We start from the raw sequence: 24305 nt of genomic DNA, 5'->3' as shown, positions 1-24305 counted from the left end.
ACAGCAGCAGCTTTCTGGGAATAAACAATGTTAAATTAACACCACATGGGGTGGATGGATGGCTCAGTCGGTTAGAGAGTGAGCTCTGGGCAACAGGGTTGCTGGTTCAATCCCCACATGGGCCAGTGAGCTGCACCCTCCGCAACTAGAATGAAGACAACGAACTGCCGACGAGCTGCCGCTGAGCTCCCGGGCAGCCGGATGGCTCCGTTGGTTGGAGCCATCGCGTGCTCTCAACCACAAGGTTGCAGTTTGACTCCCGCCAGGGATGGTGGGCTGCGCTTCCTGCAACTAAGATTGAACAACGGCAACTGGACTTCGAGCTGAGCTGCGCCCTCTATAACTACGACTGAAAGGACAACAACTTGACTTGGAGCTGATGGGTCCTGGGAAAAACACACTGTTCCCCTTTCCCCATGAAATCTTTTAAAAAAAAATAAAACACCACATAGTTAGAAGGTTAAATTGAAAAGTTTTAACAACACTCGTTCAATATACACTTATCAGGTACCCACTATGCATAAACCCAATGAAGGCATGACATGACGCCCACAGATGACAGGGGCAAAGGCAGCATGAGCTAACACGGTCCTAACACCAGGTGCTCAGGGCCGGAGCGTGGCGGAAATCACAGCTTGTGTGTCTCTGTGAACTACACCACCACAGCTTCCTAAACTGACAGACCTGCACTAAGTCACCTCACTAAAATGCAAAGCTAACATGACCAGTTTGACAAGCACCTATTAAATATTTAAGATGTGCTGGGTGCACCACCCACAGAGCAAGCAGACAAACCTGGCCATGTCACTGGGTCCCAACTTGCCTTCCTGGCCCTTCTTGCTTCTGTCCACAGCACGTTCTCTGGCCACCCAGACTGAACTTTCCCAGGTGTGTTCCACACTTTCCTGTTCCAGGGCCTTTTCTCCTAGACCTGCTCTCTCTACAAGTAGTTCCTGCCTCTTGTCTCTGTTTGTCATGTGCCTGGCTCAAATGGCACTTGTTCTGTGAATCTTTCCTGAGTTCCCAGTGGCCCCACGGAGTCCCCCAGGGCACCCAGTCTTTACTGCTCCTACAGTATTCTCACGTTCTCCACCATAAGGCCTCATACACGTCTCCACACCCCACTAGACCAAGTCCTCCAGGGCAAGAATCTGAATGCCCAACTCCAGCAGTCCCCGGCACACAGCAGGCACTCAATAAATGCTCCTTCTTGGAGAAATGAATATGTATATAGCAGTACAGTTCTGTGATTAATTAGGGAGGACTGAGAGGTTCACCAACCATAACCTAAAACTGGTAATGCAAAAACCAGCCCAGATTTACATTTAATCATCATCGTTCATGGAGGTCTTTCGGTGCCCGAGGTACTTCGTATTCCTTATGATAACCCAGTGAAGCTGGTATAGTGGCTGTCTCCATCTTATAGGTGAGAGAACTTGAGGTCACAGGGGTCACTTAACTTCCCCAGGAAAACATGCTCAATACGAGCAGGCAGTGGAGGTAAGACTCAACCCAGGTCCCCAAACCAAGGCTGTTACTTCCTCCCATCACCATTCTCTAACACAGGAGTTCTCAGTCAGGAGTGATTCTGCCCCCAGAGGACACGGACAACGTGCCAAGGCGTTTCATGGGGAGGGGACACTGGCGTCCAGCGAGCGGAGGCCCAGAATGTGGTTCAGCGCTCTCCTATGCATAGGACAGTTCCCCACAGGGACAATGATCGAGCCCAAAAGTCACTCGTGCCAAAGCTGGGGAACCTGCTCTAGCAGACAACTGAAAACAAATGTCCCATTGAACGGGAAAAGGAGCACGCACCTTTCAGGATCACACAGGCTGTTATCTGCTACCATTGCCTTTAAAACGTCAGCGTTTGCTAAGGAGCAAAAAAACAAACAATTAAAATGGCATGAAAAAGATGAGTGATCACAGAATTACCACCTCAGAAAAGCTGTTGGAAAAACACTAATTGAGTTCCTTCCGTTCACAGATGAGGCCCTGGGGGCCTGGAGAGAGGAGGGTCTTTCCCAAGGTAAGCCTGCAATATGGCCCCACCTGCCAACAACTTTCGCCACTTGGCGTATGAGCGTATGAATTCAGTATGAGCGATAGGGAATCTTCAGAGGAAAGCAGATCTGTAGGGTTTTGCTTCCTACAGATCATTACAATATAACATGGAAGAAAACACTTGTCCCCTCCTCTCAAACCAAAGAGAAAGTGTACAAACTGTGGCTCCCCTGCATTTAGCTCACTTTGCTAAGTATGTAATAAAATATATGTCTTAAGAGACCTATATTCTTGATTTCTACGTGCCCACATAATAAGTTCTAAACTCTGGATATGCACGTAGTATCAAGTCTCTCCCACATATAATTTTCCAGGTGGGCCATTTTGCTTCCTGACCATACAAAGACCTTAACTCTGGCCAAAGAGCTTAAATTTCAAGTGTTGATCACACATACAAGTAACCTATAATGGACTAAGTTAAATTAGACTCCTAATGTTAATTTTTTTTTAAATCCATTTTGTACATGGCTGTCAACAAAAGTAAATTGAACCTAAGGTTCTGAGATCCCCACCCCAGCCCCATGCAGAGACACCCCATGTTTTCTTCCCCTCTTCTAGAGTGGTCAAGCTCCCAAGGATGAAAGACTAAAAGTAAACATTCAAGTTTCTCTTGGGTATATAATTGGCAAGGCCAAATGTTAGTACTGACTTCTAACCTTTCCGTTGATTTTTAAAGAACCGTTCTCACAACCAATGACAACAAATCCTCTAGAGAGTGAAAAAGGTCACTATTTACCATGTGAGCTAACACCAACGCTTAACATTTAACATCTCAAATGACATCCCTAGAGAAGGAAAATTAACTCTATTTCCAACACTGCTGCTTTTCAGTGTTCACAGTTAAAGGTTTATACAGTGTTTCTCAACTTTTTTTCAGTATCGCCTCACCCAGGAGACTTTTCTGACATTTTGTTCCCTAATTACCTTATCACGAAATTGTAACACTACAGATATGATATCTCTGTTTACATACTATATGTATACCTGGGTTTTATATATAAATATTAAGTTCTTTTACCCCACAATCTAATTTTCACCCCATCACAACCCTTGCAAGTGTATGGAGTTTTTAAAGAAATATTAACACAGTATACCATCCTTTTCTAAAAGAATCTTTTTCTTTGAAATTTATGACTATCTGTGAGGAGGCTCCAATGCATTTCCAAACATAAGTTTTTCTCTAAACAGGACTTCTCATGACAAAGAAAGTCTGGAAATGGATCGGCAAAGACACAGTAACCTCTGAAAAGACAAATTTAAGTGTAGTCTAGTGGTGTCAGTCATTTTCCCTTTTGACAAATACAAGGATTCATAAAAAAAAAAATTCTCCTTCTAGATAAAGGGATTAGGGAATATACAAGTTTGCCAGTTGACACTTACACTTTGCCATCATTTACCAAACTTCAAAACTGTAAATGAAAAAGGAAAACCAACCATGCGAAAAGTATGAAGACACCCGTAGCACCCACTTATAAGAAAGAGATTTTCAAAAACAGAAGTTTGAATAGCTACCTGAGAAAATTAATCACCTATAGAATGATGACTTCCTTTAGAAACACAGAATTATAAAATGATCCCAGGAATATTAATAAAATATACTAAAATCATTACTAGTACTTGTTTTCTATTGACTTGTATTGTTTCTCATGTATTCACATATTCCTGTACCTCATCCTTATTTGATAGAAATAATTAGCAAACAGCCCCTTTGTTCGCTATGAGTGAAGTCTTTAAGAGTAGACTTAAGTTTCTATGAAAACATCACCTACAGCCGCCCTGCCTGAGGAAGTTTGGTATGTGGGACACATACACGCACGCACACACACACGCACACACACGTGCACACACATACACCCATGTCTAATTTCCAGTCTAGGCCAGGGAATGAACTTCAGTATTCTGTCTCTTGGGAACAATTTTGGTTTCTCCTGTGATGAGAAAACGTTCTAACAAAATGCCACCAGTCGACTTCCACACATGCTTTAGTTTGTCAATTATACCTCCCTTCATGGGTTTCCAGAGAACGGGAGGAGTGAGTTACAAGGCAAAGAAAACCTGTCAAGAGCAGGGGAAATTTTCTGGTGGGCAGTTATTTCCAGAAAATGCTTCCTCTCCTCTTTCCTGAATTTCTGCCTGATAATATGCATAAAGCAATTAAAGTCAGGCAAGACAAATGCCGTGTTCTTTTCCACCACTATTCTCTTCTAAGTTTTCCTACACAATCAAGGCAAATTTCCCAAGCAAGAACTACTATTGCCATCACCAAAATAAGAGTGAGCCAGTCACTAACTAAAAGCTTTACAGACCTTCCCAAGTTTGACTTTCCCAACAACCCTAACAGTAGGCAGGATTATCACCTCCATTTGACAGAGACAGAAATTGAGGCCTAAAGACTTAACTGGCCAGAGTCACGGAGTTAGAGTCACAGACCTGGACGCAAACCCTGGTCTCTAGGATGGGTGCTTTTCACCCCTTCAACATCCAAGTTTCTACCCAAATGATTAATAGTTCAATAGTTCACAGGATGTTTGCATAATGATTATAGCAAGTTTCAGAGACCTACTCAGTAACGATAGTTTATAAAGGAATCCTTTTTGCCATAATATAAATTGAGGTAAGAATTTCACAAAGGGGTCCCTCTGCCTAGTGTGAATAATCAGGGTACCTGGGGAATAATCACAATACTCTTCATTGTCACTTTATCAGATGGTTTAAGAGCCTAGCAGACAAGCTTAGCTATGGAGTTGCAGGTACTTTCCAAATTCCCATGCAAGGCAAGAAAACCCCAATGACCTCAAAAACACTCTTCAATTCAACTCCACTTAAAAAGAAAAATTAAAGGTAGAACTGTAGTGAATCCAAGCCTTGAGATTAGGAGAAAAGTAATCAGTCCTCAGGTCAGCTGATAAATTCATCCTTCAAGAGATATTTATCTAAGCTAACCTGATCTGCAACATTCACGACATGGTATGTTTAAACCACAAACAAGAATGTCACCATAAGTACAGGTGAAATATTACTCCTTTAGCCAAATTAAAAATGCAAAGCAGAAAACTAGTCATAAATCGTGATTCTAAATTCTTTAAAATATGCAAACCTAGCAAAGAAAACTTAAATAAACATGGGAAAATAGTAATGACAGTATTGTACTTAATTGTAGTCCTTTTTTTTTTCAGTTTGAAAAGAAAACTTATGCTTTGGTGTGCTTACAATTAAAAAGAATTAGAAAGTTAAAGGAGATCTAAACTGATAGTGAGTTCAGAATCTCTTAATGACAGAAACAAAGAAAAAAGGAAAAACAGATTTGTTCTATAGAGGATTTAAGTCTCAAAGGCAAACTGAAAAGGCTAGGTTATAACTGGTAAGAGACCCAAGCAGGGAACTACTCACCCAGCTGTGGTTTTGGCACAGGCTGGAAGCTAAAGAGGACCATCGCTGGAAAAGTGAGGTCCAGTGGCCAGATGTCTTCTCGTGGCCAAGGAGGACCAAGGGCTACACACAGAATCAGAATCCCCACCCATTCTCACAGGTCACTGGCCAATCACAGGCAGACAGATGAAGGCATTGACAGGAGAAGAGGATAAAGAATCAGACAGAAGGGAAAGAACTAGGGAGCAGAAGAGAAAGAATAAAAACAGAGCCTTGGGGAGGACTCGAACATACCTACTGGTGATCATGCAGCAGAAACAGAAATGCTACTCTCCAAAAGGAAAACGACATAACTTAAAAAGAAAAGAACAGACCTATTTGCCCCTGAGTGTGGGAGGTGACAAAATTAAATAGTATGCTTGTTCTAGGGACTCAAACACACCTCTGCTGTTATTAAGACAAGGGCCCGCTGCTGGCACCATCCTGCCATATATATACTGGTTGTGTGACCTTGGGCAAGTTTCTTACCCTCTGGGCCTCTGTTGCCTCTTCTAAAAAATGGGGTGGCAACAGGGCCTACCTCAGAAGGCAGTTTTGAGAATTTAATGAGTTAATGTTACCAGAGTTTTATAAACTACCCCAACAGGAGGATGAGTTTACCATCCCTATTTCCTGCTGCCACAAAAAAGGCAGTCACAGCAAGTGGTTAAGTATGGATTCTAGAGCCAGATGCTACAGCTCCGATCTCAGTTCTGCGACTTGCCAGCAGTGCAACTCTGTCAAGTGAGTTCAGCACTGTGGGCCTCAGTTTCTCAACTGTAAAATGGGACTAAAGTATCTGAATCATAGAGTCGGTAGTCCCTAAAAAGCCCTTAGAACTGGCCTGGCAGCCAGTAAGTATGTCAGCCCCTAGCAAAGTTTCCACAGTTGATTTATTTCTATCGATTCAATGCCTCATCCAACACTCACTAATTTAGCAGCTGCTTCAGCTCTCAGAAGCCCAGGTCCCCAAGGCCTCCAAGCTTCCCAAAGCCATGGGAGGCAGTTTTGAAGGCACAAGGCACAGGAGCCATGAAGGGGCCCACTCTGTGCACCTCTTTCCATGCCGCGCCCACTCTGTGCACCTCTGCAGCGGATGGACTGCTACGCCAAGAACATATTTGTGTATTTCTTGTGTAAATTAAAAACCACCTTTTTATGTAACAGAAGCATGCACCATCGGCTGCTCAAGAATAGCATCACTAACTTTTGTTCCCTGAAGGAAGGTCTCTGGAAGACAGAGATCAAAATCCAAGTGTTCTGGTCTGTTTTGTTCTTATTTTAAACAACATTCTATTAGGTCTGTCATCTGGTTTTCCATCCTGTAGAAACTGAAAACTACAAACTAGAAGAGAGGAGAGGCAACGTTGTACAGTTGAGAGAGACCAGAGAGGCCTGCGCTGCCCACTGACCATGTGAACGCAACCACTTGGAGCCTTCACATCTTCATCTGTAACATGGACACAATAATACCTACTTTAGAGAGATATTCTGAGGATGAAATGAAATTACACACATAAAGCACCTAGATCTATGCCAAATCATAAAGCACACTCTGTAAAGAACAATGAAAATTATGCTGAACCATATGAACCATATGAAATGGCTGTTTCTCTAAAGTCAAACTCATTGACCAACAGCCTGGGCCACGCAGGTGCTCTTGTTGACAGAATATGGGGGTTGGGGGTCCCCCAGGAAGGGCTGGGGGCAGATAAGCAGTATTTACTGAGTAGTACACAGGTATTTCAAGTTCTGCACAAATGGCTTAGCTGCATCAGTGCACACCGCATGAGTCAGCACTGACGAGAGCAAAGCTACAGCCCAAGGAACGTTTTCTTTTAAATTCTCGAGAGAATTCAGGGGATGAGGATCTCCAGCTATTAGGTATATGGGCAAGAAGTTGCACACCGACCACACGGTGTCATCCTATGGACATAATAACCAGTGTTCCGAACAATGACCCAAATTTATCTAATCAAGATTAAATTAACCCTCCGTTTAAGAAGATGGGGTGTACGATACATTTGAGAGAGGAAAAACTGCTTAAATCCATGAAGGTTAAACCTATTAAAAGCTTTAATACTTAAGAGTAGATTATAGAATAGGCAAATCCAGAGAGACAGAAAGCAGTGGTGGCCCGTGGATGGAGAATGGGCAGTGACTGCTGAAGGGGGACTGAGTTTCAGTTTGGGACAATGAAAAAGTTCTGGAAGTAGACAGCGCTAATGGTTGTACAACACCAGGAACATACATAATGCCAATGAATTGTACACTTTAAAATGGGTATAATGGTAAATTTTACATTATGTGTATTTTACCACAGTTTTCTAAAAGCACAAAAAAAGGAACAGATAATACTTGAGCGCTTATTTTACTAAGCACTTTTTGTGCAGTATGTCATAAAAATGCTATGAGGTAAACATTATTATTACCCTCGTTTTACAGAGGAGGAACTGAGGTAACATGACTTTCCCCGTGTCAAAGTGAGGCCAGGATTTGACGGTAAGCCACCACCTGCAGGTCTGACTCTGCAACACTCCAACGACTGGCTCTTAGAAAACTCACTTCTTGGAAACAGTCATGGTTGGATAACGCTGGAAGCTGAGCTCTTAGAGAGATCAGGAAAAAGGTGCTGCCGATAACTTCGGAAAATCGATAGGAAAGTCCATATACATCTTGACTTTTGGAAACAGGTTTTTAATAACACATATAAATATTGAATTGCTCTGAAACATTAAAACAGCCATACCTTCATTTTTCATGATATAGTGGACAATTCGCCCAACAGTGTCACTGTTTTCATTTATACTGTCATTCAACTCTGAAAGAGAAAGGGCAGGGGAGAAAGGGTTACAACTGGTCGCTTGCATCAAGTCAATGAGATTCAGTTTTAGATCCCAAGACTTCACTGAACCGTCTCCAGAAAGCCCAGCTCAGCCGGTCAGCCATGGTGCTAAGAGCTCGGGCTTTCTTCCTGTAGCCCCAAACTGCCCGATGCAGAGCACACACTGACTTCCTTGGCCTAACAGGCACAAAAAGGATCAGAAATGTCTCTTTCAGTCTCTTTTCAAGTCCAAACACCTACTCACTTTCCAAGACAACAACTTCATGCAGCTGTATCAGGCCATACTACTATTATTAATATTTCTCTCTCATCATTTTTCTTAAACCCTTAGGGGAAATGGGAAGAAAAAAGCTTCTTGGATTTTAATTGCACATGTACAATATACAAATGCAAAGTATTAATTTCTTTTTTAAATTGGGTCATTATTCATCTATGTTTATAAGACTCTCCTTTCTTTCAAGCATACTTCCAAATGATCTAAATTTTGGCCGTGGTTATTTATCTACAAATTCAGTTTACTTTGGGAGATTCTGCATATGTGACAGTCTTTGAAAAAAAAAAAAATCAAACCTCTGCTCTGAAACCAGTCTGTATAGTTTTTTTCAATGAAACAAGAAGAGGGCAGGTTGAAACATTCCATCTTAGTTCACAGAGAATGAAACAAGATGTCCCATGTCCTAGCTGTGTATCTGGAAAAGTGCCTCCTCTACCACAGTCTCCTCCTCCGTGCACATGTGTTTGATTAGACGGTGCCAATGCTGAGTGCTCAGCAACCTGCAAGCATCTACCAAGGAGGAGAGGCGGGGGCCCCACTTCTGTTGACAAACACTCAGCTTTGGTTTGCTCGTATCTTACACATGACTCATCCTGCGATGAGTGTGTTCTTTCTCTGCCTCAAAGGTCAGTGAGGGTGGGAAAAACCTACAGTCCAGCAAGCTGGCAAGGAATGAGGAAGCTCCCCGCCTCTACCCTTGGGCCTGGCTTGAAAGGCGACCTACTGCCAATGTCACCTTTCTGCAAGAACTGCCCTTTGAGGAGCTGAAAGAGATGTGGAGACTCATGTAGTACTCCCCAAGACCCAAGTCAGGAAATGGCCCTAAAGGATGGTCGGAAAGAGCATCTGTGGAAAAAGCATAATTTCTTCTCTTAGGTTTTTCTAAGAACTACCCAACAGCTCCATATTAAGAGGAAAAGGTAAGTCACCCTGAAGTTAATACAAAAGCACAAGTGTTTGCCATACTTATACTGTACTGTTCACGCAATCTTTTAACACACATAAACTCCAATCTTATACTTAAGATAGAACTCCCTCAGCAAAAGTAATATCCCAAAAATGGTGAGCTCTATTTAATTTTCCCATCATTTTAATTAGAATCTAATTCAATAATAAGGATTAAAATTTACCAAGTGGCCACCTGTACCAAACACCCACTGAACCTTCTCTCTAAATTTCACAATAATCCTCCAAGATGAAGGTTATTGTTCTCATGTAAATGAAATTAGAATTTTAATTAATTGGCATTAAATTAATTAAAGTATACATAGCAGAGATGCAGAGCATCCATGACTTGCCCAAGGCCATGACACAAGTAAGAGTCAATTATCTAGTAGGTATTTAATAAGTGAACACCAGCTTTCAAACTCTAGGTGTGGTCACTGTAAGATCTACTCTGATACTACACCATGCCACCCACTGTTAATCTAACGTGGATCATTTTGCCTCATAGACATAGAAAATATCTATGGCTGGCATCTTATTTAAAAATTGTCCCCACCCAGGCTCCCACAAAAAGAATCCAGGTTATTTACCTATCTTTTCGACCTTTGTCTCTTCCACGTCTTGCTCAGCTTCTGTTGTACAACGATAGCCTTTCTTCTTAAGCAGGTGGCAGATGAGGACCCCAAAGAGACCCATAATGAAGAATACAGGGACCAGCACATAGGCGACATACTCCGGGTGTCCACTCCCAGTGTTGTTGGTGGGCGACGGTGTCGTCTCTGCTCTGGACTGCAACGTGCGGCTGCCGCCGTTTTCTGCAACAAGAAACACATGGCCGCGTTAGATGTCTGCAGGGAGGACGGAAAACCTGAGGACCTTGGGAAATGTTCACCTTGAACCCCACTCTGCTCTCCAAACCACGGGCCATACAGACACTAGTGGGTCTGCCAGCACAGTCACACAGGGGGAGGACCCGATTGGGCTAACACGGTGCCATCCCGTCCCTGCTACTCATAAACTGGGTTCCACCCTGGATAACCTTTTAGAAAACCTTTCCAAGCCGTCTTCTGCTTCTTCATCTGTAAGGGTACCTATACAGCATAATCATTAGGTGGCATTACAGCACACACTCGGGAGACATGGGTTCCAGCCCTGGCTCCACCAATTGGCAGCTATGCGACCCTGAACAATGACAACAACATCTCAATGCTTCAGTTTCATTGTGCAATGAGCACACCAATAGGACCTACCCACCCTTTCTAGGTTGTTATGAAGATCAAATAAATTAATACATGTAAAACATTTAGAACCATTTCTGTACCACAGTAAATGCTCACTGCATGCCAGGCGCCATTTGAAGCACTTGTGATATATCACTGGGCAAGAGGAACAAAAACCCTTGTCCCCATGGAGCTTACTAAAAAAATTTAGCAAACTTACAGATCCAGAGTATACAAAAGAGGGGGGAAATCCAAGATGGCACCACAATTTTGGCCCAGGGGTGCAAACTTAAAAATGGAAGCGTGTGCCTTTGTTTATTCATTCACTGATCCAAATGAACATTTATGGCATGCCGTTTGTGAAAAGCACCTTGCTGGGAGCTGGATAGAGTAAGTGATAAATAACAATTTGGCCAGTGTCATCTTGGAGCTTGTAGGGTAGCATCAGAAACAGCCAGTAAACAAGTCAACACCTGGGCCGATCAGCACAGATTAGAGGAGAAATGCCACGGAAAGCACACATGTGTCACCGGAAGAAAAAAATGATAGTGGGACCTATTTTATGATTTCAAAAATAGGACAGCTGGGAAGGGGACATCTTTTGGAGAAAAGGAGAACTTTGCTTTTAGACATGTCAAAGTATCACCTGGACTTATACCAGGGGCAGCCGGGTATCTGGGCGGGCCTGCAGTATGCCAGTTAGACTCCCTACATGGGGAATTAAGTAACCTAAGATATGGCCAATTAAGATAACAGAGAAAGAGCCGACTGTGTGGAAAAACCAGCAAAGTACCAGTTCATGGACAAAAAATGAGGAGGGAATTGTCAAACGCAGGAGGGGGGTCAGGTAGGATGAGGACTAAGGAAAAAGGTGGGCTTTCACTGAAATGAAGTCTCATTATTTGGCATACTCAGATTCTGAAGTGAGAAAATGAGGTTCTCTACATCAGGAAGATTCACACATACTGCTTAAGAAACCCAGAAATTGGAAAGCTAGATACATTTAATTCTAATCTTTCTCAAAGAGTATTTTGATGAAAAAAGAATCTGTGTTGTAATGATTACCTAGGGGACAAATCCAGGTGTGAAATGATCAGATTGCATCATTGCAGCAAACAGCATCAAACAGAAGCCTAACTGCAAACCAGAGGGCTATCTCTTTCACATGGAAATATCTATTATCTTTGAACTCGAACATGAAAGGAAATTGCTGGTTTCTTAGGTTTGTAAAAGGCTGCAATCATTATTCTATCAGACAACCTCAAGAATTCTGAATAACCTGTATAATTTTTAACGTATATTTTTTTCTGATTTCTATTCCAAGAATCAAAATAATTAGTAAGTGAATGAAAGAATACATACACACACTAAACATATGCAAATACATCACCTAAATTAAGGTTTGGCCTCACGCCTTACTTTCACTAAAAACCAGAAACATTTCCTTGATTCCTTTTATAATTCTAAATAAGTTTATGTATTCTTTCCTTTTTAGTATCACATATTCCATACACCAGAAGTAGGTGAAGCAGGCAGCATGCTAAGACTGAGAGGGTTTTACTCCGAATCATGGTGTGTTTCAATCTGGAGGTGATAACAAATTCTCTTTGGGGAGCAGTAGGAAACAGGGATGAAAGGAGAGGGGCTCAGAACTGGAGCCAAAGAGCTCCTCCTGAATCAGGTGGTTGAGAATGTGTATTCATCATTAATTTGGCAAAAACTTATAGACACAGACAATAGTTTAGTGGTTCCCAGAGGGTAAAGGGGGTGGGGGATGGTAGGTGAAGGTAAAGGGGATCAAATATATGGTGATGGAAGGAGAACTGACTGGGCAGTGAACACACAATGTGACATATAGATGACGTATTACAGAATTGTACATCTGAAACCTATATTACTTTACTAACCACTGTCACCCCAATAAGCTTTAATTTAAAAAAAAATTGGCATCTAGCAAACCCTTGCAAATACTACGTATTTACAGTGTTTGTCATTTACAAACACGTATCAGTCACTTAATCTCATAATTATTGTACCATGAAAAAATTGAAGATATACAACTAAATTAGTGAAACATGAATTATAGAGAGCTACAATATAGTCCTGAGGTTAAAAGGTCAAGACTGCCTGGCATAAATAATAGCTTGGCCACCTACTAGGCTTGTCACCTTGGGCAAGTCATTTAACTGCTCTGTGCTCAGTTTCCCCACCTGTATAATAAAATGGAGTCAAAATGGTTGTACTTTTCTAAGATGATTTTAAAACACGGCCCCAAATTCTTTGATACAGCTCCCATGGAGAGGTGAGATCTGTATCTCCTCCCTTTGAATATATACTCCGCTTTGCCTGACCAATAGATGTTGGAAGTGATGCTTTGTCAGCTTCTAGTGTTCAATAACCACATTTCAAGTGTTCAGTAGTCACCTGTGGGTAATTGGATACCATACTGGGCAGGTCAGATAAAGAATTTTCCCATCATCCCAAAAGTTCTATTAGACAGCCCCATTACAGACTACAAGGAATCACTAAAAAGCAAAATGTTGACTAGAGAACCTACAGTGACCTACCTTAGCAATTCAATGAAGAATAATTTTTAAATCACAAAGAAATTATTCACTAATAATACCTAAAACATCTGGTAACTTAGGTAAGTTTAGCTTTCCATCTCCTTCATCCCCAGCTGAATCATATTTGAATTATGAACAAATTATTTGAGTCCAAATTAATAGCAAAGGCTGTTGCAGCATTGTTTATAAAAGTTAAAAAATGGCAGCACCTGCATGTTTGACAATGGGAGAATAAGAAAATACCCAAGTCAGTCATAGTCTACCATTTGATGAAATAATGTGCACCATTTAAAATTATTTATGAAGATGTTGTGAAGATACGGGAAAACACTTATGATCCAATGTTGAATTTTAAAAGTTGGATCCAAAATCTTATATTCAGTATGACCCAACTAGTTTTTAAAAAGGCATAAAAGCATAAAACATACAAAGAAATAACCAAAATATTAAGTGATTCTGGGTAATTGAATAATAGGAAAATTTTAAATGTTACTTGTATACTTTTCTGTAATTTTCCAAAATTTGTATACGTATTACTTTCATACAAATGTGGTGGACACTTAAAACATATATAGAGAAAGCAGAGGTTGTCAGCCAGTTGGGAGTCACAGACCCCTTTCTAAACCTGCTGAATGCGATGGTTCCTATTCCAAAATTTTGCCTCTAATTTTTGTAAGCTCTGGACCCCAGTTAATATCAGCGCAAGTGACATGATAAAGATGATGCCCAAGTCTCTGCTTGAGCAACATGGTAGATGTTGATTCCATTCATTGAGATGAGACCTATCTGAAAAAAAGTTTGCTTGGTATTATGGGTTCAATTTTGTCTCCCTCCCAATTCCTATGTTGAAGCCTTAACCCCAAGTTATCTCACAACGTAACCTCATTAGGAGGTAAGATCTTTTTACAAAGGTAATCAAGTTAAACTGAGGTCATTACGGTGAATCCTAATTCCGTATGACTGGTGTCCTTAAAAAAAGGAGAAATTTGTAGACAGATGTTCACATAGGGAAAACATCATGTGAACATAAAAGGCAGAGATCGAGGTGATGCTTCTACAAGCCAAAAAATACCAGCGATTGCCAGCACACCACCAAAACCTAGGAGAGAAGCATGGAACAGATTTCTCCTCATAGCCCTCAGGAGGAAGCAACTCTGCCAACCTTGATCTTGGGTTTCTAGTCTCCAGAACTGGGAGACAATACGTTTCTCTATTTTAAACCACCCACTTTGTGGTGCTTTGTTACACCAGCCCTAGCAAACTAATACACTTGGCACGGAGAGGACAATATCACGAGTTCACTTTGTGCATTCAGATGGAAATATCTATTGAGCAACTGGATCTACTCCATGAGGAAGCTGAGGAAGAGAAGCCAGGACTCTACCCTAGGACACAAAGGAAGGAGTTTCCAGAAGGAATGAGCAGTCAGATAGGTCAAATACTGCAAGAGAGAGCAACTAAAATAGGAAGGAAATGTAAAATGGTGCAGCTGCTAGGGAAAAAAATATGGTGGTTCCTCAAAAAATTAAAAATAGAACTGCCATATGTAATCCCATTTCTGAGTATTTATCTAAAAGAATTAAAATCAGGAACTTGAAGAGATATCTGCACTCCTATGTTCATTACAGCACTGCTCACAATAGCCAAGCTATGGAAACAACCTAAATGCTCATCCATGGGTGAATGGATAAAGAAAATGTGTAGACATACAATCAAACCCTACTGACCTTAAAAAAGACAGAAATCCTGTCAACACGGTAAACCTGGAGGGTATCATACTAAGTGAAATGAGCCAGTCACAGAAGGACATATACTGTGTTGTGATTCTACTTGTATGAGGTACTAAAACAGTCAAACTTTCAGAAGCAGAGGATACAGTACTGGTTTCCAGGTGCTGGGGTTGTTATTCCATGGGTATAAAGTTTCAGTTCTGCAAGATGAGTAAGTTCTAGAGATCTGAGGTACAACACTGAGCCTACAGTTAACAGTACTGTACTGTGCACTTCCATATTTAGGAGGGTAAATCTCATGTTAAGTGTTCTTTCCACAATGAAAGAAAGAAAGGAAGGAAGACAAAAGGCAGTGAGGGAGGCAGGAAGGAAGAAAAAGAAAGGAGCTAAGAAGTATCTTTATAGAAAAATAATTGAGACCTCAGATAAATTAGCCCACATGGATGTTTCTAAGAACACATGGGAAACCTTTAGTTTCTAATTTAAGAAACAACTTGGAATTTTTTTTAACTTTCCCTTTGTTGTATTTTACTCTGTTTCTCTGTCATTTCTTGAAGTAAACTTAAAATCCTAAAACAAATACATACATACGTACATACATAAAATGAGTAAATAAATATTGTAAATAAAATAAAATAGAAAGGAAAACCGATCCAGGAGGTCCTTGTGACCTTGGAGGGAGCAGGTTTTCAATGGCCTGGAAGGTAAGACTAGCTTCCCCGGGTTGAGTAATAGAGACTGTGCTTGGTTCACTCTTTCTAGAAGCCAAGTACGAGCAAAAAGGGTAGAGTACTAGTTCACCCTCAGGGGAAGGGGAAGGAATTTTGGTTTGGAACTTTTTTTTTCCAGTGGCTTAAACCAAAGTATTTATATGCAGCAAGAGCAAAAGGGAGAGACTGGAGAGGAAATAGGCAGTGATAATTTTTAGGAAGCTTGAGGAGATGATTTCCATGGGAAGGAGACAGATTAAACTTTTTTTTTTTTAATTTTTATTGGGGAATGTTGGGGAACAGTGTGTTTTTCCAGGATCCATCAGCTCCAAGTCAAATCGTTGTTTTCAATCTAGTTGTGGAGGGCGCAGTTCATTGGCCCATGTGGGAATCGAACCGGCAACACTGGTGTTATGAGCACTGCGCTCTAACCAACTGAGCCAACCGGCCGCCCCTGAACTCTTGAGAAGGAGAAAAAGCCACTTGTTCCCAGGAGGAAAAGTCATTTGTTCCCAAGGCAGGGGCCAATGAGTTGGAGTCTCTATAGCGGGCAGAAGGCAGTGGAGGGAACTGGTGGCATGTCCTCTATTTTCTCCTAACATAAGAAGAGATGGCATCTTTTGAGAACGAAGGGTGCCAGAGTAGAAGAGGGGCTGTGGAGACAGCAAGGCTTGGCAGAGAGATCGAGGAATGGGAGAGGCCAATGAAAGAAGTGCAAAGGTAATCGGGGCACAACTGAGAACGTGTAACCCAAATCTCCAGTTGGGTTAACCCACGCAGGGAGAGCCACGGGAGCTGGAAAGCCCAGGACAGTGAGGGACCAGCAATCAGGGCCAGAATGAAAGTGGGCAGAGCCAGAGTAAAGAAGGGGACGGTATGGGCTGGGATGGTTCCGGAAGTGACGGTAGTATGTGCAGCCTAGCTTGTTATTACTCTCTTACTACTGACAACACACTTAAGGAGCATTCATAAACCAGCACGATGCTAAGTGTTGAATCTTTACAATAAACCCACTCCACAGTTAGTGGTATTATCTCCATGGGGAAAGGAGGAACAGAATGATAAAGCAGCTTCCCAAGGTCACAGTGCTGCTCAGCGGCAGGCAGTGCCTGGATTCCAAGCAGGCAATCTGGATCCTGCCTGCTTGTACACTGCTTCCTCTTACCTTCTCCCAAAGCCTCGGTGTCTGCCTAAGAACAAGAGAATAATTCTGAGATGTCCTCAATTAAATGACAGCAGGCCAGAGGATGGGAAGAAGAGACAAGGGAAGTTAGTCAATTAACAGAGCCACAGGCCCAAACCAAGCAAAGACTGGTCACGTTCCTAAATGTGTGTTGAAACGTTCAATCAACTTCCAGGCAGCTATTTCAGCTCTTATCTAAAAGGAATGGTTGACCACCAGATGCCACCACATCTTGCTTAGTCATGAACTTTCCAGACTGTTGTCCACAACCAATCTAGAAGCATTGCATACTTGTTCCATAATACTTCATCGAATACTTCACTGATCCCAGAACTTTCTGTGCTTTACCTTCTTCTCCTGCCCCAATCTATAGCTAATGTAAATCCTTTCAAAACAACCAACATCTTTCTTCCCTAAACTCAATGATAAAAGAGCGCCGTCAACCCCAGGATGGTGGGCATGTTTATTTTGTCCACTTAGCCCCACTTCTGGTGGTTTAGTTTGCAAGCCCCAGGACCTGGTCCTGTTTCTGGCTAATATACAGCTCAATAAACCCTTTCTTTCTGAAAAACTTTCGGTTGTGAAGGGTTTTGTGCAACAATATGTAAAACGAGGCTCGTAAGAGATCACCATCAAACAAATGCCTATTTAAGGTATATTTCAATTATTTTTCTCCCAACAATATTTCATCATTTAGCTACCTTTCTGTTAAAATGCTAAATGCTGGTTTGCTCTCATACTTCACGGCTTAGGGTTCCAATTAGAACGGTAGGAAGTAGGATATGTTTTGAAAATGCCCAACACCAGACTCCAGAGCAGTTTACGGTATGAACAATTGTAAAACTCTATTTGTCTGCCATCTCTGACCCGCCTCCCAACTCCCAAAGCACAGCTCACCTTATGCCGGTCACAACCTGAGTCCCTTCCGCCTCTTCAAAAATAAGCCCATCGACTCATCTTGAGCACCTTCTGCATGCACCAAGAGCCATGAAACAGGAGTTCTCGGCTCTTACTGATAACCGTGATTCCCTTCTACAACATTACAAGGAAAAGATGGCTTTGCTAAAAGCCAGCGTTCATCAAAATCCCTTGGCTTTTTCCTTGGCCCAGTCAGGTTTATTTAGTTACCTACACTAGGGTTAGTTAATTCACTGTATTTTGAGGACCCACTATTATGTGTGTTTTGCCAAGATCCTATTGAGAAGGTCAAAAAAAGATGTCAGATGAAAAAGACTGACGACAGCAAGCAACTGAGGAAGGAGTATGAGGAACGGCTAAAAGTCATCCCCCCAAAAAAAATCAAAAGCCGTTTTCTAGCTTGTTTCCAAGTAATACTTGTATTGCCAACCACAACGGTCAGTGGAGCCGAGATGAAATGGCACAGAAGTGGCATTCCTCAAACCCAGTGGGCATCGCTCAAGGGTTGATAAAATAACGGGGAAGACAATGGTAATAACCAGAGACTCCAGATAAAGAGGCCCTGTGACTTCTCCCAAGCAGCTCTGTTCCAACCGAGGCCAGGAGCATTTTGATGGTTCTGATAGCTATTCTCCTTTTATCAGGAAAGGGTTTGCATTCTCAGAAGGTAAGGTTTCCCAGCACAGTGACCCAACAACTCTGGGATTGCCTGGTAAGGGAAAGGGACCTGCCTGGTAAGTTGATAACACACACACACACACACACACACACACACACACACACACTTTTTTTTTTTCCTAAGCAAACATTCAAATATTTAAATCACAATACCCAAGAACGGTCTATTTTTGGTCTAGATTACTAAGATCGCTCGCTAGACATGCATTTCTCTAAAGGGGTTTTTCCTCATCCAGCTTTGCTACCAACTACCTCCAAGATATTGAATAAGTCACTTCACCTCTCTGGGTCTCAATGTGTTGGGCTGAAAAATTATGAGCTGAAGCCAATGTCCTTTGTGGTTCTCGAAATTCCACAACTTCCCCAACCTTCTCCAGCCCCATCCACAGCTCCCTCTTGGGTGATGCTAATGGAGAGAAAAACCCAAGCCCACCCGCCCGTGTCTACAAGGGCAAATCCAAAAAGCTCTGAAAACGAAAATCATTAGCACTCATTTCCTAGCTAAAACAAATCTGACAAATGCATTGGTAGCAAAACCTGTCCTGATCTGCTGTGAGGCTATTTACAACCTCTATTCCCCTGATTTTACTGCATAAATATTAATACATTTGATTAGACCCCTCAGGGTTTAGGCCACAGCCCCAAGGGTGTCATGGTCACAAACTAAGAGGTGGGTACTATTATTTTAGAGAACAGGAAACGGAGGCTCAGGAGGGTGTATCACTTGCCCAAGGTCACACGGTTCAAAACTGGTAAGAGCTTGGACGGAAACTCAGGCAGATCCTGTTTCAGGACAGGGTTCATAACCAGACCTACTCGCTCCTGCAAAACGACCTACTTTAAGTTAATTTGTTAAACACAGTTTAAATCAATTACCTACACTAACAAAAGGGGAGAAAGCAGATTCTACAAAACAAAATCATCCCCAAATTACTTCTTTTTTTGGTTATAGAAATAACCAAAGTCATAGAGTTTTTAAGATCACCTCCAGCACGCAGTGCCAGTAATTGAGACACAGCATTTGCACAAATTTTAAAAGCTTAAAATGTATGGAGAAAACAAATGAGCTTATTCGGAAACTGAAAAACAATGGAAGTCAGTATATAAATAAGTACTAAATTTTGTAGTGAAACTTCAGGCAGCTGCCAACTTCCAAACAACTCCCAGATAAACAGCTGCTATGACCCCACCCTCCCCCACACCGCTGCAAAAAGGCAGGGAGGGGACATCCAGACAGGACCTGCCTGCCCGGAGTCTACCCACCCGTGACCAAAAATCCCTCCCAATACATACAGTCATCCAGTTACCTTTATTTTGTCAAAGTCCTTGAAATGCTACCATGATACAGGACCACAGAGGTCAGATTCTGGGCCACAAAGACCACTTGAAACAGAGGGAGGCCCACACAGCTTCACAGAAAAAACATGCGTAAGTCCATAGTGCCTGGCCATGAACCCCTGACTTATAGATGCATTTGGCTAAGAGACCCCTTGGAAAATGCAGCTGGCTGAGGTTTCTGCTAATAACCTGTGTGAGCTCAGCTGCACATGGGTGGGGGTGGGGGTGCCCAAATAGAGGGCTCTGGACAGCAGGAGCACCCCAGGATTTGGAGATAGGCATGAAGAGTGGGAAAAGTAAATAGGGAGGGGCAAGTAGCCAAAGATGTCAAAATACTGTCTGGTCCAAGACAGTTTCTTCCCTTCCCCTATACCTGGCTAAATGTTACATTCAAAATAGCTTTTGTTAGAACTAATATGACCAAATCCAGTAAGTAAACCTTGATTAGAGTCTGGGTCAAAATTTTAAACAATACTAAAAATTTTAAAACAGCTACAAAGGATATTTTGAGGACAACTGAGGAAACTAGTCCCACAGCTATCTCTTGGGAGGGTATTAGCTGGAGGATCTCTGTGTTTTGAGAAGCCAAGGATCTCAAGTTCTGGACTCTTCCTGAACTTCCCTGAGTACCTCAAACAATGGTGTGCATTTAGAAGACAACGGAAGGCTCATCTGACCTGGCCGCACCCCAGACCAGAGCAAGGTCAGCTCACCAGTGTCTGCACCGGGACACAGGCCAGGAAGCCACCAACTGCGGCTCTAGGGCAAAGAAGGCTGAGGAGCCCCCAGCAGACCCCAAGCGGGGAGACACATCATGAGGGCCTAAGAGGGGGTGTAAATTCAAGGGGCAGCAGGGACTGCGAGAGCTCCAGCTGGGGCCGCTCTGAATCTACCCCCTTCTCTTTTCCTGTTCTCCTGCCCCTTCTCCTGACTCTTCTTCTCTTGTTATTTTCCATGTTGTCTATTTGGGGATTTTGTTGTTGTTGTTAAGTGTTTACTTAACTGATAGCTATATCTCCTGGAGAGGGGCTGAGTGGCTGGAGGACAGGAATGGAGTGAGACTGACTGTGGACCTTTCTGCACCTTTCAAACTGTAAATTTCAGCCATTTAAGAAAGACATGGAATTTTTAAAAAGTCATTTGTTTAGAAATATGCACTTCAGATTCTTCTCAAAAGATGGTGTGTTATGAAGAATGAATTGCTACGTTAAAATAATGGTAAGGCAGCATTTCCTGAATTTTTGCAGTGCAGCAGGCACTCTCCTAGGTGCTCCGTGCGCAATCTCGTTTCATTTGCACGACCTCTGTAAGGTAGGTCCTCTCATCACCCCCGTTTGCAGATGAGGCAAACGAGGCGCGGGGTTCAATAACAAGGCGTAATGCGTGAGGTGGGACAGGAGCCAACCCAGGCAATGTGAGCCCGGGCTCTGTCCTCTTAGCCACGTTGTTTAACCGTGTCTGTAGGAATGAAGGTGGCCTGCAGTTTTATCTAGTCAGTGACACACATCTCATAGTAAACGGGGGTGTGAAACTTTCGCCAACAGACCACACAGCTGGGCTGGGACCTAGGTTCACATCTGCCCACTCGAATGCCTTTAAACCCTAAAAAGCTGTCTCTTTCTAAAGAGCCTATTATGTATGCTAAACACTGGCATCTGCACGCATCTTTTTTTAATGTAAAAACCATCTTCATGAAAAAATGATTGAAGTCAGCTACAGCAAGATGAACTTTATATTGACTTCATTTGGAAAAAACAAAAAAACCTCAGCCGCATAAAATTTCCCATTATTTATTTCAACTGCATAAAGCAGGAGCTGACTCGAAAGTATGACTCTATTTTACTGCTCCAAACCATTGTGAAGGTAAAAGGAAGACATTTTTTTATCTATGGAAAAGCATCTCGTCCACCTATATGTGTTTTCACATTATTACTCACGAACCATTGTACTTGGAAGCAATTCAATAGTTGCCACAAACAGAATTCATACTAACCATGTGAATTACATGACAACTGAAAATCTTTCAGAAAGAAAAAAGGCAGGGAGGAAAAGAAGGAAGGGAAAGGAGAAGGAAAATCTTCAATCCCACACATTACCTATTGACACCATACGAGATATAAAAGTTCCCACCCAAATTCCACTTGACACTTCCACATTCCTTTTGTCTGAAACCTCTAATCCCAAGGAAGCAGCCAAGAGAGTGGATGAGATCTCATTTTGCAGCTAAATCTGTGGCCGAACATGATAACACTGGGTAGAGGCAGAGAAATGAGCCAGCAGAGCCAACACCCAGGGCCACCACCTTCCCCACCCGTCTCCTTATGACACACATCATTGGAGCATTCTGTGGTCAAAGTTAGGACACCAAATGCAACATAGAACTCGCAGGAAAAGCCCCAAACTGCCCTGTTTTCCCAAATGGAGGGATGGATGTCCTGTCTGTACCTCTAATCCCTGTCAGAGAACCTGGAACACCAGGGGGGCAGTTTACACATTTGCTACAGGGAACCTGTGAATGCAGAGTCTGGCGTTCAGAAGGGCGCCTGGGGCGCTGATCAGGTGCCACTTTTACTGCAACTTGATAAACAGCTTTGTTAAAATGCTATTTGGTTGGGCAGAATGGCCAAGGTACTCACACCCCCATTTGCCAAATACCAAAAGTTTTTTAAAATATAAATAAATTCTTTTCAGAGCTGGCCGGCTGATACACCCCATAGCTTTACACACTTGTTGGGTAAGCTCTTTGGAAAGATGTAATATACCAGCAAGCTCCTGTGCAGGAAATCAACAGAAGGTTCCATTAAGCAGAGATTCATACGAAGGCCACAAATAGCACATTCCTAAAGCCAGCTTTGGGAATTGCCCTGCCATTGCATTTTTCCAAGATTCTATCACATTCCAAACTGCCAAGTCCTACGGGAGCGCAGCTGACGTACCCTCACCAAACACACTGCCGTCTTTCCACAGGGCTGTGATTCCTAACAGATCTGTTCGGGCACATTCCTCACATGAGACCGAACAGGGAGTAGGTTAGAAATTATTTAAACTACAAGAGGAAGTTAAACGGAAGTGCCAGACTAAACCACCTAATGGGAAGAGGACAGGCCCAGATGGCCTGTTTTCAGCAGAAACAGCAAGACTCAGGGCCAGGGGTGGGGGGTTCTCTTAGCAACCAGTGACTTCCCTGGAGCTTCACCGAGAGAGAGCTGACACAGAGGACCAGACCTCGGGGAGCTAGGTCCCCGATTTCTGGGTACAACCCGCCTCTTCCAGGGTCGGAGTCTAGCCAAGTAGTTTCCTCCAGGCAGAAGACAACACAAAGCAACCACGTGGGACAGTAGGGTACTGCTGAACCAGCTGGAGCTCAGCAAGGCCTTCAAAGATGAACACTGGCCCGGCACCCAGCCTGGCAGAGGGACAGAGGGAGGCACTGATCGATGTGGAAAGCGTTCACCATTCGTACACCCAAGGCCTCAGGAAAGTTCAACTCCTCTACTACCAACTGCTAACGGCAGCGAATCTGCACTGCACGCTTACTTCTGTGCCTGGGCGTGTTTACTGGCATGACCTCTTTTTAAATCATCACAACTCTTAGATAGGCGTTATTACTAAACCATTTTAGAAATGGAGATATTAAAGAATAACGTATTGAAGGCAAGGTCACTCGTTTGGGGAATGAATGGCCAGGATTTGACCCGAGGGCTGTTGCGAGCAGGGCCCAAGCTCTGAACCAAAGCTGTGCCCTTGAAAGAAAGGTCAAAGCAGAAGCCAGCCTTTCCTTGGCTGCACTGTGTTCATTCAACTTGTTTCCTAGCTGCGAGACCACGGGCAAATCAATTAACTTGCCCGTGCCTCAGTTTCTTCCTCTCTAAAATGAAGATAATAATGGCATTGTTTCTGAGTATTAAATAATATGAACTCGGGTTCGTCTGAGTGCCTAACACATAATAAGCGCTCAAGAAACGTTAGCTATGGTTGCTCTTATAATTACCAATGGTAGTAACGGTTAGCATCACTACCCTCACAAAGCTTACAGCTCAGCTGGAGATGCCCAACAAAACCAGCAAACAGGAAAGGTGCGGAGGCAGTGTTAAATGTCAGGGACAGAATCATTACATAAGCCCTGGAGGTGAGGGAACAGCTGCCACAACCATGCTCCGCTGGCAGCACAGCCAGGCCAGTCAGCGGCTCCCAAACACTGATACCAGCTACGCGTTTCTCCTCCTTCCAAGAACAGGAAGTAGATAAGGATTAAACAGAAAACTACACAAGTCCTAAACACAGGGTTTTGCCATTAGTCAGAGGTTAAGTCAGGCAGGGTTCCTGCAAGACAGGCATGTGACTTGCCTTCTGGGAATATGGGAATTGAAAAACAAAGATGAGTAAATGGGGACGGCCAAGGTTCTGTCCCACTGAAGTCCTCTG

At 42.8% G+C, this 24305-nt stretch overlaps 1 protein-coding gene across 1 annotated transcript in view; it reads right to left on the bottom strand.

Moving 5' to 3' along the window:
- RELL1 (RELT like 1) overlaps positions 1-24305 on the bottom strand; it is a 54470-nt gene that overhangs the window by 16533 nt on the left and 13632 nt on the right. The window contains exons 2-4 of the mRNA XM_033106540.1: positions 10127-10351; positions 8222-8293; positions 1816-1873 (exon numbers count right to left, since the gene is read on the bottom strand). Of these exons, the coding sequence (XP_032962431.1) occupies positions 1816-1873; positions 8222-8293; positions 10127-10351 (355 nt within the window). The remainder of the gene's footprint in view (positions 1-1815; positions 1874-8221; positions 8294-10126; positions 10352-24305) is intronic.

This window comes from Rhinolophus ferrumequinum, chromosome 5 (genome assembly GCF_004115265.2).
Source record: "Rhinolophus ferrumequinum isolate MPI-CBG mRhiFer1 chromosome 5, mRhiFer1_v1.p, whole genome shotgun sequence".
Lineage (NCBI taxonomy): Eukaryota > Metazoa > Chordata > Mammalia > Chiroptera > Rhinolophidae > Rhinolophus > Rhinolophus ferrumequinum.
The sequence above is the reverse complement of the archived record's forward strand: the minus strand, read 5'-3'. Positions and strand labels throughout refer to the sequence as shown.